The sequence below is a fragment of the Rhipicephalus sanguineus genome, chromosome 9 (genome assembly GCF_013339695.2).
Source record: "Rhipicephalus sanguineus isolate Rsan-2018 chromosome 9, BIME_Rsan_1.4, whole genome shotgun sequence".
NCBI classification, from domain to species: Eukaryota; Metazoa; Arthropoda; class Arachnida; order Ixodida; family Ixodidae; genus Rhipicephalus; species Rhipicephalus sanguineus.
In genome coordinates, this window is record NC_051184.2 from 91,199,420 (window position 1) to 91,214,364 (window position 14,945).

A 14,945-nucleotide genomic window follows, 5' to 3' on the forward strand; every position below is an offset into this window, starting at 1 on the left:
AGCAGTTGCACCAAGTAGACTCCGGGGCCCCTGGCTCCAGTGGGTCGAAAGGCGCGAACCCCGACGGCGCAGTGACTTTCGAGCCGACCGCCTCGGGTGAGGACGCATACCTGGTAGATCCTGTCACGTCCGCCGGTATCGTCTTCAGCAGAGAGGACCTACTCAAGGCACAGCAGGACGATCCGTTTTGTCAGCAAATTGTTGACGGGCTCAAAGAGCTGAGCTCCCAAGAGGAGCGTGGCGGTCAAGCCGCCGGGCGCGTGTTGACAGTCTGGTATTGCTGTCGGCGCCGTGTGCCGTTTACGCAGTCTGGTATTGCTGCGGGCACGTTGGATTCGCATCTGTTTGTCGCCGGCGGAGTTCTCCTGCGCTCCACATCCCACCGGAAGAAGCTCCCAAGGAGTCTTTTAAGGTGGGGGTACCCCGCAGTCTAAGGAAAGTCACCCTCGGCTATTTCCACGACTCGCGGTTGGCCGGACATGCGAGTGGCCGTAAGACTTTCTAAAAGTTGTGCCGCTCTGCTACCTGGCCAGGCATAAACGTGACGCTCTTCACTCCTCGTGTGACAATGCGTGCAGTCTCGTGCGGGCAAGCCCCCCGGGCTCATGCAGCCGCCCTCAAACCCTTTCGTTGCCCGCAGCAACGACTTGGGAGGGGGGGAGGCGGTCACCGAACCGCAGGAAAGCCGTGAGAAGGCTGGCTCCAAGCCACGCCACCGGTACAACCTGCGGAAACGCACCTAAGCAACCTTTCTCCCACTGACAGGTAGCTGGACTTTATTCCATACCTTGACAGTGAATGGAGAATAACCGCTAAGGTGCGGCGGCACACGTCTGGAAGTGGTAGAAGGCCCTCTTGGCCGAAAATACCCTCTGATGTGTTGTCCAAGCCGTAACCTGGCAAGCGCCCCCTTTGTTGGGCAGCACTGTCAGGCAGGCACCCCTTTTTGGCAAGCCGGCTATGCCGGGGACATTTCTGTCCACTCCTGCGTCGCCCGGTCGTCTCCCTGCGCCTGGCTCTACCTTGCCACCAGCCTCTTCCTGACCAGCTGGCCTGCTGTTCCCTGGTCCTTCCTGCTGTGGCCTGGTTCCTGCCTTCTGCGCTGCAGCCACCTCCACCCTGTCTAATCCACCTGGCAGCTTCGGCAGCCGGCCTCGGCGGCTGGTCCGCCCACTCAAGCTTTGGCCCAGGCCCGAGCGTGGTCGCTCCGGCTTCCGTTCCTGGCTGCCTGCTGTTCCTGCCTGCCGTTCCTGTGTGGCCCCCGTCCCTGCGACTTTCGGCGGTTGGCTGCAGCACGCAACTGGCAGCCACGCCTCGTACGTTCCCGGCTGCCAACCTCTCCAGTCCGGTGAACTTCAAGCGGGCTGGCTGCCCGCCCTTGTGCAGTCTTGCCCCCGTTCCTCCTGGGCTGTGGACCTTCTTCCCGGCGGTGGCCTCTCCCTGGTGGTGGAACTTTTGGTGGAACGTTTGGTGCGATCATGGCCGACTTTTGAACTTGTACCTTCGGGAGGACGACACCCCCCCCCCCCCCTGTTGGACTTTGCCCCGTTGGCCAGCCTCCTTGCGGCTGAGCTGACCTTGCCACTTGGCCTCGGACAGCCTCTTTCACAGGCTGGCCTCGGTCTTAGGAGGGGGGAATGTGGGGATCGAGAGCGTCCTCCTACCTGGCGCCTCGTTCCCCAGCTGCCGCACGCGTACCGGCCGCGTAGCCCGGGCGCACTTAGGCACCGGCAATCGCCAAGATGGCGGCCAGGGCGCCTCTTTGTCTGGGCGAGCCAAGCGTCGGCTCCGTCCCGCGCTGGCATGTCCGGACACGCTACGCTGGAGCGCTGCGCGGGCCTACGTCACAACGCAACGCCATTCCCCATTGGGCCGCTGGTGACATCCTCCTCTCCTACGAGCTAAGATGCGCCCGACGATTCGCTCGTGGCGGCAGATGCTCTCAGGCTAGCACGAGAGGTTGACGCGCTGCTCTAGCAGGCGGCTTCTCGTTCGTGTGCTCGACCGCTGCCCTTTGTGTGGTAGTCTTAGCGCCGCTGGCAAGCGTACTCGATCGGCCTTGCGAAGTTCCCCTTACGGCCTGCAAGCCTGTGAGTGTCGTACTGTGCTGCATCTTGGGTTAATAAACCCGTGTTGTTTGTTGACCTCCTGCCTCGAGTGCCTTTTCTGCGCCGTGCCGGAGAATCGACGAAACCGGCCGTAGCGTCTTTGTTCGCTGCGGCAGTGGAGAACGTCGCGTCCCTTGCCGGTCGCCTCGTAGGTAAGCCTAGTGCAAACCTATCTCCACAATATATATATATATATATATATATATATATATATATATATATATATATATATATATATATATTGTCGCGATGCAACGCGAGGTGACCGGGACAGACAGTCAGCGTCCATATGTCGCTTCCCCGACTTGTGCACGACCGTCATATCGAACGTGACAATATATATATATATATATATATATATATATATATAATATGTGTGTGTGTGTGTGTGTGTGTGTGTGTATTGTCGCGATGCAACGCGAGGAAAAGACAAGCCGACTCAATCGGTGACCGGGACAGACAGTCAGCGTCCATATGTCGCTTCCCCGACTTGTGCACGACCGTCATATCGAACTCCTGGAGCCGCAGACTCCAACGCGCTAATAGCCCGGTAGGATCTTTAAGGTTTGTCAACCAGCACAAAGAATGATGGTCGCTAATAACTTTGAAGGGGCGGCCATACAAATACGGGCGAAATTTCGTAACCGCCCTTACTACGGCGAGGCATTCCTTCTCAGTCGTGGAGTAATTAGCCTCTGTGCGTGTTAGCGTTCTGCTTGCATAGGCGATTACTCTTTCATCGTCCTCCTGCCGTTGCACAAGGACAGCTCCCAGTCCTACATTGCTGGCATCAGTGTGAAGCATCGTAGGGGCTCCCTCGTCAAAGTGTGCAAGCACCGGAGGCGTTTGTAGACGCTGGCGCAGATCATTAAAAGCAGCTTCCTGCTCCTCTTTCCATTCAAATGCAACGTCTTCTCTTGTGAGACGAGTTAATGGTGATGCAATGCGTGCGAAGTCCGCGATGAACCGCCGATAGTAGGCACAGAGGCCCAGAAAGCGCCTGACAGCCTTCTTATCGGACGACACAGGGAACTGTGCTACGGCAGTAATTTTTTCAGGATCTGGACGAACGCCTTCGTGACTGACGACATGACCAAGGAATTGCAGTTCTTCAAAGCAAACGTGGCACTTCTCTGGTTTCAATGTTAGACCCGCGAACCGTATGGCTCGTAAAACCACTGCAAGCCTTTCAAGGTGCTCGTTAAATGTTGCGGAAAACACTATGACATCGTCAAGGTAGACTAAGCAGGTTTTCCACTTCAACCCAGAAAGCACGGTATCCATGAGCCTTTGAAAGGTAGCAGGCGCCGAGCACAAACCGAAGATCAAGACTTTAAATTCATATAAGCCATCTGGCGTCACGAAAGCGGTCTTCTCGCGGTCTCTCGGGTCTACCTCGATTTGCCAATATCCGCTCCTCAGGTCCATTGAAGAAAAGTAACGAGCATGTCGAAGTCTGTCGAGAGAGTCGTCTATACGGGGAAGCGGATACACATCTTTCTTGGTCATCTGATTTAGCTTCCTGTAGTCCACGCAAAAGCGGAGGCTGCCGTCCTTTTTCTTGACTAGGACCACAGGCGATGCCCAGGGGCTCTTTGATGGCTGAATGACGTCATCTTCAAGCATTTTGTCTACTTGTTGTTGTATCGCTTCGCGTTCTTTTGGAGCCACGCGATAAGGGTTCTGGTGAATAGGTCTCGCAGTGTCTTCGGTGATTATCCGATGCTTGGTAAGAGGCGTGCGACCAACTATTGATGTGGACGAAAAGCAGTCTTGGAATTCCGCTAGTAGCTCAAGGAGTCTCCGTCGCTCGTCATTTGACAAAGTAGTGCTAACGTCCAGAACGGGTGCTGGATCAAGTTTTGGCGCTTAGTCGAGTACCGACAAACAGCCTTGGGCATCCACGACATCGTCAAAGTAGGCGAAGGCCTTGCCTTTTGGGAGGTGTGGGCGCTCAGCACTGAAATTGGTCAGCAGTAAGTCCGTGCGGCCAGCAGTGACACTGACTATACCTCGTGCGACGGAAACGCCGTGGGTAAAGAGGAGCGAGCTTATTTGGTCTGCAACTCCTTTGCCGTCAAACGGGGCATCACCTGCCACGGAAACAATTGTGCATGACCTAGGAGGGAGGACCACATCGTCATCAGTAAGACGCAGAGGGTTATGTCTCGCCTCCGGACAATCAGCTAGGCCAGGACTGTTGCAGAACGTAATCGAACTGTCCGGGATGTTGATGACGGCACCATATTCTCGTAAAAAATCCATGCCAATGATTAGATCTCTGCGGCATGCCGCGGGAACGACGAACGACGCGACGAAAGGAAAACCTCCTATGTCAATTCTCGCTGTGCATCTTCCGGTAGGCATTTGTAACTGGCCGCCTGCCGTTCTGATATGAGGGCCTGTCCACGGCGTTTTCACTTTCTTGAGGCGGACGGCGAGGTCGTGGCTTATAACAGAGAAGTCGGCACCAGTGTCAACTAACGCTGTCACTTTCTGTCCGTCAAGGAGAACAGTAAGGTCGGTGGTCGCAATTTCCTCGATCTCACGTCTTGTCGGCTTTACGGCATCGTGCACTGGGAAGAATGGGGGCTTTTTATTGTCGTCGTGATGGCCTGCAACCTTACCCCCGGAGGTCGCCGCGCTCAGTTTCCCCGGCGCGGGCTGGGTGACCTCCTTCCATTGAGGTCCGCGAAGATGCGTCGGTGCGAAGAAGGCGAATGCGCGGGAGAGGGAGAGCGTGATCGACGTCCCAAACCCGCCTGGTGAGTAGGCATTGCTTCCGCGTCAGTGGTACGGCAGTCGTCAAACTGAGAACGAGGGGGTCCTTGAAAAGAAGCGTCGTCGAGGCGTGGTATGTATTCGTCGGTGGCGCGTCGGCCGTCAAACCATGGTCGAAGAGAAATATGGCCTGCACCTCCGCAGTTAAAACAAAGTGGTCGCCGGTCTACTGTGCGCCATGCGTCTGTTTTTCGGATCTGTGGACGTCTGAACATCTCATCTTGCGGCGCTGCCCATGGCGCGGTTGTGGACGGCTGGCGGTACGGCAAGACTGGTGGTCGCCTCAACGTCTCCTCTTGCGGCGGCGATCAAGGTGCTAATGGCGGCTGGCGGTACGTCGGCGGCGATGGCTTAGCGAGTGGTGGACGTCGAACAGCGGCGGCGTAGCTCATGGGACGCTGCTCGGCATCAGGGTCAGCTGTCGAGAATGCTTGCCGAATTTCGTCGCGCACGACTTCGACGACGGATGCCGTGGGTGTTTCAACGACCGGTGTCCGCAACTTCTGAAGTTCCTCGCGGACAATCTCCCTAATCAGGTCACGCAAGGCGCTCTGATTCTCAAACGTCATGCTGGCGGCACTGATTGGGGCGCTGCTGGACAATCGATCATGCTGCCTGCATCGTTGATGAAGTGCCCGCTCGATAGCCGTAGCTTCCTTGATGAAGTCAGCCACGGTACTTGGAGGGTTGCGCAGGAGCCCGGCGAAAAGCTGCTCCTTTACACCTCGCATGAGGTAGCTCAATTTCTTTTCATCCGTCATGTTCGGGTTAGCTCTGCGAAAGAGACGAGTAATATCCTCGGCGAACATCGCGACGGTCTCATTGGGTTTTTGAACCCGTAGCTCCAATAGCTGCTGAGCACGGTCCCGTCGGTCGACGTTGGCAAAGGTATCAACAAACTGCTGTCGGAAGTCGCTCCATGTAGCCAGACTGGCTTCTCTATTCTCATACCAAGTACGAGCACTGTCGTCAACGTAAAAATAGGCGCGGGAGAGCTTTTGCTGATCAGACCACTGATTGATCTTGGCAACACGTTCATAGTGTTCAAGCCAGTCATCAACGTCTTCATGGGCACCGCCACTAAAGCGATCAGGCACCAATGGTGGAAAGAGCGTCACCTGGGATGGGTTCGCGGAAGAGAGCTGCCTTGGGGCACCTGTTGTGGGCTGGTGTTGGCCATTGGTAGAGGTACGCGGCACCTGAGAGAAGGTTCCGGCGAGGGGGTGAGCTCCGGAGAGAGGCCTCGCAACCTCCGACTGAAGCGATGCACGGGAGTTGTAATAGGTGACAATGCGCCCGGGCTGGTTGAACGGCTCCCAGTAGGGGTGTGCAGCATCAGGCAGGGTTGCGGTCCAGCACCTCCACCAGTGTCGCGATGCAACGCGAGGAAAAGACAAGACCATTCGGCAGCGAAACAGCGTGTTGAAAATCAGCTGAACAGGCGGAACGTCTTCTTCGTCTTCAACTAATCACAGCCCCACTAGATGGTGTCCGTTAAAGCCCCCCATCGTCGTCGTCGTCCACATGTAGTATACACGCGTCAACATATATATATATATATATATATATATATATATATATATATATATATATATATATATATATATATATATATATATATATATATATATATATATATATATATATATATATAATACATTTATTCTTAACGTTTCAACCGGGGAACCGTTTCAAGAGTAACTTTTTGTGTTTTCGTACGTGCCCCTGCACTTTAACTTACTATTCACCGGATCCGCATGAAGACATGTTTCAGGCATATATATATATAGGCCTCGGCTATCCACTAAGCCACGGTCTAGTGGATAGGGTGCCTGTCCCGACTACGGGAGGTAGGAGGTTCGAATCCACCCGCCGGACACCCACCAGTTGAAAGGGAAAGGCCTTCCTCTTCCTGGTACCCGGCTGTGCATAGGTTGTATCTCGTCGGAGGAGGTAATCTGGGCTTTGCCTCGCCGAATGGGCACATTATTTTCGATCGCTATCCCTACGAGGTTTGTACGGCTACGAGGTTCCTGCTTCTTGGTTTGACAACCAGTATACAGCATATGAATAGAAGGGTTGGTTACAAAGCTACAATGTATTCTACACACACCTATATCGACACCTGTGTATATGAAACGTCGATACATATTGCACTCTATATATGTACACATACATATCCACGAGAATTCATATATTATATTCTACACACATGTATATTCGCATCTACGCATATAAAACATACTCCGGTCCGTATATGTAGAGATACATATCCACATCTATTTATATACAACATTTGCACTTACATCTATAGATGTGAATCCGCATTGGCATATCAAGAAAAACACAGTTATGCGCATGCATAGAAACCTTATCAATGCAAAAATGGTAAAGAATATATATGTAAAGTTATTCTGAGTGCTAATAAGGTTTTAATAAATATTGGCATTGTCCAGCAGAACGAAAAAGAAAGCAAAGAAAAATAAAGGAGGTACTACTAGACGCAAGTAAACAATCGCAGCCGTGCCGCGCACGTCTTAATAGCTGCCCTTGAAACATTCTAACGCACAGTAGGGCTTCGTCTTTTTCTTAGTTAATTTTCGTTTTAATGTGCGCTTTTCGCCGTCCGTTCTTAAACACCTTAGTGCTCAGAGCGGACGACGAGTAAGACATTCCTTGCAAATACGAAAACAAGTTATGCGGTGGCAACTGCTGTCGTCTTCCTAAGGCACGTCGCGTCTCGTGAAAAACGCGCCTGTAGATCTGGTCGACCAATCGGCAAGAGTAATTGAACGCGTGCCTACCAGGAGTTTCCGTCATTTGCCTCCAGATCATCAGTTCCCACTGCGCTCTCCGGCCAGCGGAATTTCCGTGGACAGAGCGCTCGTGCGCGAAGATCGCAATCCGGTTGAGCATGCGTTCCGTGTTGACATCCCAGGTAATCAGGCTGACTTTTCTGCCAATGTCCACGTGTCCAACGTTGGCCAGCAGGGCGAGATGTCCGCTCACATAAGCGTCGTCGATCTGATAAACCTTGACAAACTTTGAGGCCCTGTACAGCTTCCTCATCGTGTCCGTCGTCATCATCATGGAAAAACCGGAACAGTAGTGCGGGTAAAAGTCCATGGGAAGCTGGTCCTCCGGGACACAGTGTGAGTCGCCGCCGTCTCGTAATACGTTATTGTACTTCAACACGCGGCAATGGATCGAGCTGTTCTTCAGGGGCAGATTCTCGTTCAGGTATCGCCGAAGCTCAAATGGGTCCACGCTGACGTCATGGTCGATCTTGACGATGTTACGCACCTTGGGACAGTACTCGGTCACCCACCGCATGCCGCGGATGAACTTGTAGACGGTGGTGAAGTAGGTGTCGTTGTAATGGAATACCACGACGTCTCCCATCACCTCGGCTTCGAGCTTCGTCCAATCGTTCACCAGGGGGTCCTTGTCTTGTGCGACGAAGAAGACGCCCGTCCAGTTGAAAGCGGCTCGTGCGGCTTCTTCGAACAGTGTGGCCCTAAGGTGTATACGGCTTTCCCAGTAACTCGGCGCGACGTGCACAAAGAACAGAGTGTCTAGTGGTTGACCGCAGAGCTGGCGGACCTCCCAGCCACCTGTGTGCCACTCCCTGTCCGGTCCATGCATGTCCCTTGAGTCGATCCTGTGGGGACAGCCACGAGCTCGCGGGAATCGGAAGGTTGGCTGCGGTGTGTTGCGTTCGTCATGTGGGACTGTCAGCGAGATAGAAGATGGCGCTGCTGTCACGTGAGCAAGCTTCTCTATATGGATCGTAGAGATGATGGAGAGCAAGGCCGTTGCTGCGATAAGAAGAAATTTCTTCTTGTTGTTGCACCTCGGAGGAAATGTCGCCATGACGAGCCTTCGCTACGGTTCTTCTTCTTTTTCCTCAGTAATCGTGGATCATACCCAGTGCAGGGAACACATCATGATGATGCGTTTAGAACATCATCATGATGTGGGCGGCGGTGAATCAATACAGTCGACTGAGGAGAACAAGATGTCGTTCACCTGCGAGTCCAATCCCCCAGAGTGGGTATGAGCCATGTCAGCCACGTGTTTTGTTTGTAACTTATTTTGGAAGGTGTTTACCGACAGGGGAGAAATCGTCCCTACGCGATTCGACCCGGTCAATACGAGGCATCCCTACGTACATTCTGGTCTTTTATCGATCTAGCTATCTGCCGCTGCTCTGCCCTTCTAAGTCATGCTGAAAACTAGGAGACACAGGGATGTGTTGATTCGAAGTGGACATTTGACTGACCATGCTACTTAATAAAAGGAGAGACCGCGTTCTGCGAACCGTGCGGGAAAAAGGGCAATTGCACGGCTATGTGCAACTAACTGTTGGCGCCTTTGCGCTACCATAACCAGTAACATTTCTTGCTTTCCTGTTGTAGATACAGGTCGCGCACGTCTTTGTTTTGAAGTTATTTGTCATTGAACTTATTTGTTTGAAGTTATTTGTGTAATAATTTATTGCACCTATATTTACGACGTCGGAGGCCTAAACCGTTGTTTTGCCTGCCTGTTTCTGGCGCCTCAAACGCGCTTTTTTAATGCTTAAAAATCCGACCGCTGTAATAAGCCTTCCCGACGTTAAGTAGATTGAAGCTGCACATACTTTTTTCAAGACAGGCAGTAGGAGCGACATGGGAACTGTGGCTTGGTGAAGGAAGGAAGGAAGGAAGGAAGGAAGGAAGGAAGGAAGGAAGGAAGGAAGGAAGGAAGGAAGGAAGGAAAGAAGGAAGGAAGGAAGAAAGGAAGGAAGGAACAAGCGGAAAGACAGGGAGGTCAGCCAGTTCTTAGACCGGCTGGCTACCCTGTGCTGGGGAAGGGGGTAAGGGGGATAAATGATGATAAAAGACAGATGTTACAAAAAAAGGAGAGCAAGAAAAGGAAAAAGAGAGAGAGAAGAAAAAAAAGTCACAGTTTCGCCGCAACGGCGAAGCAATGAATGCGATAGCAATAAATTGTAATGTAACGCGAAGAACGGAAAGCAGCTCGAAATTGCCAGCGCGTCGCTCGAGCCCAAAGGACGCACGAAAAGAACGCACACAGGACGAGCGCGAACTAATGCGTCACAGCTCGACACTTGAAGCGCACTGCTCAAACATAAAGCAGGACGCACGAAACGAACGAACAGGTACACACAAGACGAGCGCGAACTAATTGTCACAGTTGTTACTTATTTCTGTTTGAACAGCGCGCTCCTTTCGCAAGCGCGGCCGCTGCAGCGAGCGAAGCGAAGCACCCCACCGGCCGCCCCTTCTTTCCTCGAGATAAGCGCACGAAAGCGACCCGCACGAGAGCGAAGAGCAGCGGCGCTCGCAGAAGCGGGGCGGCGATCTGTAAGGCGCGCCACACGCGCGCACGTCGCGCCATCTATGTGGCCACTACGAAAGCATGCTGAATTACAGATGTATATAAATAGCTCGCCGTTAGCAGGCTGCAAGACGGTGCTGTCGTGGTCTAACGTCTAACACGGCGGGCTCCAAAGCGAGAGGTCGCCCGTTCGACTCCGCGCGTCGGAAAGAATTTCTGAATTATTTTTCTTTGTGGTTTTTCTATATATATACATACTTATACATATACGGTGAATGACGGCGACGGGGACGAACATTTTGCAGCCGAGACTGTCCATATAATTGCTATCGCAATAAAAGGAAAGGAGAATACGACACTGCTTAGAGTCTGTCTCTAAGACCAGTTGTTCGCAAGAAGCGCAATAATGCTTTTAAAGCCTTCTGTGCTGATGACGGACTCGGCCAAGGTCCCAAAACCCTTTGTTCCGACAAAGGGCGATTATCAAGTTTATCTAGCGCATTCGAAAGTTCGTGTCTTGGCGCACTGAAACGGGGACACTCACACAGAAGATGGGAGATCGTTTCTTCGACGCTGCAGTTATTGCATGCAGAGTTGTTGTCCATTTCAATCAGACAAAAGTAGGCATTCGTAGGCTTGGTGAAGATCGTTGCCGATAACCAAGACGCAAATTGCCCTCAGTGTCCTGCGTGGCGCTCCTCTCCTGGGGATGCATTGGGATTTCAGGCCACGCCATCGGTGCGAACACCAACTACGCTGTTAAATGGCCGCGAGGGAAAGCCTACCGAATAGACGGTCAACGGAACACCGAGACGCCTTGCTTGCGCTACTGAAAAAGATATTTGGCTCTCTCATGTGCTACATAAGGCCAGAGGTCTAGTTTTTTTATTTATATATTTATTTATTTATTTAAATGCCCTCGATGCCATTTGCGGCGTTACAGAAAAGAGTGAAGTTACAAATTCAAAATGGCAGTCTTGAATGATGCATGCTCGGGGTTGCTGGCGATGAAGGCAGAGATGTGGTTCCATTCTGATGATATCTTCACGCAGGAGTGGACGTGCATGTTCGTAGAATGGCACTGAACTTTGAAGTTACGATCGACGCGAGATCAAACATAAGGTGGCGAGAACAGCGTCCGTTTCAGTTCTGTTAGTCGGGAAATTTCCGCAATAAAGTGCTTGAGCGAACTCTGGCGCGGTGCTCATTCCAGCTATCACGGAAATTATGTTTACTTCATGAAAGAATCTGACCTTCGTGCCTGCGCTATCAAACTTTCCTGCGACATTATTTACTTAGTGTTACTGACCATACGGTAACTTGTAATGCTCAATGCAGTTGCACTTACAAACATGCACTTACACACCTGTCTGCCTCCCTGTGTATGTGCATAGCTTCACAAATCTCGCGGCGGCTGTAGTCTTGACCTGACCAAATACCGGAGTTGTGTTGAATACTGGGACGCACCGACACCGCTTACAATGGTGGGCCAGCTGGTCCTCCAAGGCAAGCGATGTGACAAGCTTCTTGCGAGGGTGCATGCGCGACACATATCTTGGAACGTGTAGCCTTTCACGTAACGGTGGCGCTACAATCAGTGGTGGTTATCACTTCATACGTCATGTGTCCGAAATGAAACTTAAGTTGTTGCTTAGCGATCATCATATGTGTATCTTTCTTTGTCCCCGTCTCATTGTAATAATAATATCTGGCATTTCACGTCCCAAAACCACGATACGATTATGAGAGACGCCATTGTGGAGGGCTCCGGAAATTTCGACCATCTGTTGTTCTTTAACGTGCACTGACATCGCACAGTACACGGGCCTCTAGCATTTAGCCTCCATCGAAATGTGACCGCCGCGGCCGGCATAGGACCCGCGGCCCTCGAGTCCATAGCCGAGCACCGTAACCGCTACACCACCGAAGCTTCAGAGCTGAACCACCAAGTGCGGCTTTACCGGCAAGTTCTGACCACGAGTTAGCGGTGCATCAGTGATCCCGTGGGTTCCAATGGCAGGATTAGGGCGTTCTCGCGCTTCGTCGACCAGAGAACAGAGTGGCTGTGGCAGCTTCAACTGAAGCAGCTCCGGAGTTGTCTACCAGGAAAGACACCGATGCAGAAGGGCCCTGCACACGGCGCTGCGCAGCTGGACCTCGCAGGTTTCGTCCACGACGCGCTCTCACTGGTACCAAAATTCCGCGGTCGAAAAGAGGCCACCGGAGGAACTGTTGTCCATGGTGAGGCAGCTTGCTAAACTTGTTCCAGAAGAGGAGGCTTCTCGTGTTGTATCAGAAGGTGTTTGTCTTTGCACGCCATGGTGACACGCGTCCCAAACACTCTGTCAAACGCGTCTCGGATTATCTGACTAGCAATTCTTTGTGTGTATTACCCGCCGACAAGGCGGGTGGCTTTGCTGTTTTGCCTACAGCCACATTATGTGCTAAGGCAAACGAAGTCATCTCCAGTTTTTTTTAAGGCATGATCAAGTCGCTCTACCTAAGGTTAAGGCGCAGGCCAAGAATCTATGTAGCAAGCTGAATCTTTACAAGCTGCGGAAAGGTATCAATGATAGCAAACGTTGTCCCCTTCAGGCTTTGTTCAGTGCTAAAACGCACAAACCAAACGTTCCTTTAAGTTATCGTATCGGAGAATGACACATGGCAGAAATCAGTCGCTTTGTTTCTCCAAGCCGAGCTTTCCTGTTTGCCCGTGAATGATCCGTTATTAATTAGAAACTCGGATCAACTGAATGAACTCTTGGAGGACAACCCCCAAGCCTTTTCGGTAGACATAAAAGACATATTATTCCATCCCTCACGGTGCTCTCTCATCTTCCATTAAGCATGCCATAGATGATTACGGTGCCACGCGCTTTCAAAATGAGGCTTCATAGTCAACCAGTCATTTTTTGGAACTTTTATCGTTTTATTTATCCTCAGCTTTTATTTCTTGGGAAAACGCGTTGTATTTGCAAAAAAGGGGCGTGTGTATTGGTTGTTGCAGAGCGCCCATTCTTAGTGATTTATTTTTATCTGGCCTTTCCATTGCCTTGTCTTCAACACTAGAAAACACGCCCCGCCACGGTGGTCTAGTGGTTATGGCGCTCGACTGCTGACCCGAAGGTCGCGGGATCGAATCCCGGCCGCGGCGGCTGCATTTTCGATGGAGGCGAAAATGTTTGAGGCCCGTGCACTTAGATTTAGGTGCACGTTAAAGAACCCCAGGTGGTCGAAATTTCCGGAGCCCTCCACTACGGCGTCTCTCATAATCACATCGTGGTTTTGGGACGTTAAACCCCAGACATTAATAACACTAGAAAACACCAAAGTGTGCAAAGCATTTCGCTTCGTTGATGACTTCCTGTTTTTAATTCACTATGCTCCTGTTGACATAGAAGCGAATGTTAACGAGTTGTTGCTCGCGATTAAGAACTGTCTTGCGCCCCTTGAGGTTACTTGCGAACTTCCACAAGGAGGCTCTATCCGTGTTTTGGACATCAGGTTATTTTTCCTAGAAAAGCGCACATGCTGATGAGCCGCGAGCTAATAAGCCTCTTCTCTCTTTTGCCTCCGCCCACTCAAAGCTCATCTTTCCAAGTTCGTTAGGGGCGCTAAAAACCGCCTGTACGTCGTAGCGGGCACCAACTTTTTTTTTACGACGTGCAGGTGGTTTTTAGCTACGACGTACAGGTTATATTTAGCGCCCCTATTAAACTTGGAAAGATTTGCGCTGCTGTTCATAATGAACTTGAAAAAAACCCTACCTAACGATAAGGGAAATGCAGCACGAAACATCATAATCAGTTTGTGCCGCGCGCTTCAGGTGTTGTCTACAATATCCCAGTGACGTGCGGGCTTTGTTACATTGGACAGACGGGCCGCTGCCTGAACACCCGCTTTAGAGAGCATAAAAATAATTTGAGTGCCAATTATGGGTCACATTAGCTGCCCAATGTAAGGGCTGCAAATGCACGCCTCCTTTTCTCAGAACTACTGCTGCATTTAGGCACAGGGATGAAGCGGCGCGCGAGGTTATGGAAGCATTTTTTATTAAGAATGCTGGGGAAAGTTGCATCAGCTCTCTTTCAGTAGCGCTATCGCGAACCGAAATTAGCTAAAGGAGGCGGGGTAGATAGATGCAGTTAAGATATGCCCAGGCTTGTAGGAGGCTAGGCGTTTCCCGTTACTAGGGATGCCTCTTCTTATCGTCCGCAGACACCTTGCAACCAGGGAGGCCAACTTCCAAATCTAATAATAATAATAATAATATCTGGGGTTTAACGTCCCAAAACCACGCTATGATTATGAGAGACGCCGTAGTGGAGGGCTCCGGAAATTTCGACCACCTGGGGTTCTTTAACGTGCACCTAAATCTAAGTACACGGGCCTCAAGACATTTTCGCCTCCATCGAAAACGCAGCCGCCGCGGCCGGGATTCGATCCCGCGACCTTCGGGTCAGCAGCCGAGCGCCATAACCACTAGACCACCGTGGCGGGGGAACTTCCAAATCAAAAACTGTTTATTGAAAGCAAAAAGACAAGATCAGATCGGATGAACATACATGACTGTCCAGCGGAGGCCGATGCCCGGCTCGCGCTCTCCCTCATTCACATACACACTTGTTTATAAACACTCGCGATGTAGGGCGGTACCATTTTTTAATCTCCTCACTCAATTTCGACCAATCAGTGTATCATATCGTACGATAG

General features: G+C 51.5%; 1 protein-coding gene across 1 annotated transcript; it reads right to left on the bottom strand.

Moving 5' to 3' along the window:
- Window positions 1-5,978: 5,978 nt before the first annotated feature.
- On the bottom strand, window positions 5,979-8,534 carry LOC125759951 (acetylgalactosaminyl-O-glycosyl-glycoprotein beta-1,3-N-acetylglucosaminyltransferase-like). Its single transcript, XM_049419486.1, has 2 exons — window positions 7,694-8,534; window positions 5,979-6,145 (listed from the first exon to the last, which is right to left on the bottom strand). The coding sequence occupies exons 1-2, from the start codon at window positions 8,532-8,534 to the stop codon at window positions 5,979-5,981; spliced, it is 1,008 nt and encodes a 335-aa protein (XP_049275443.1).
- Between the last annotated feature and the right edge of the window lie 6,411 nt (window positions 8,535-14,945).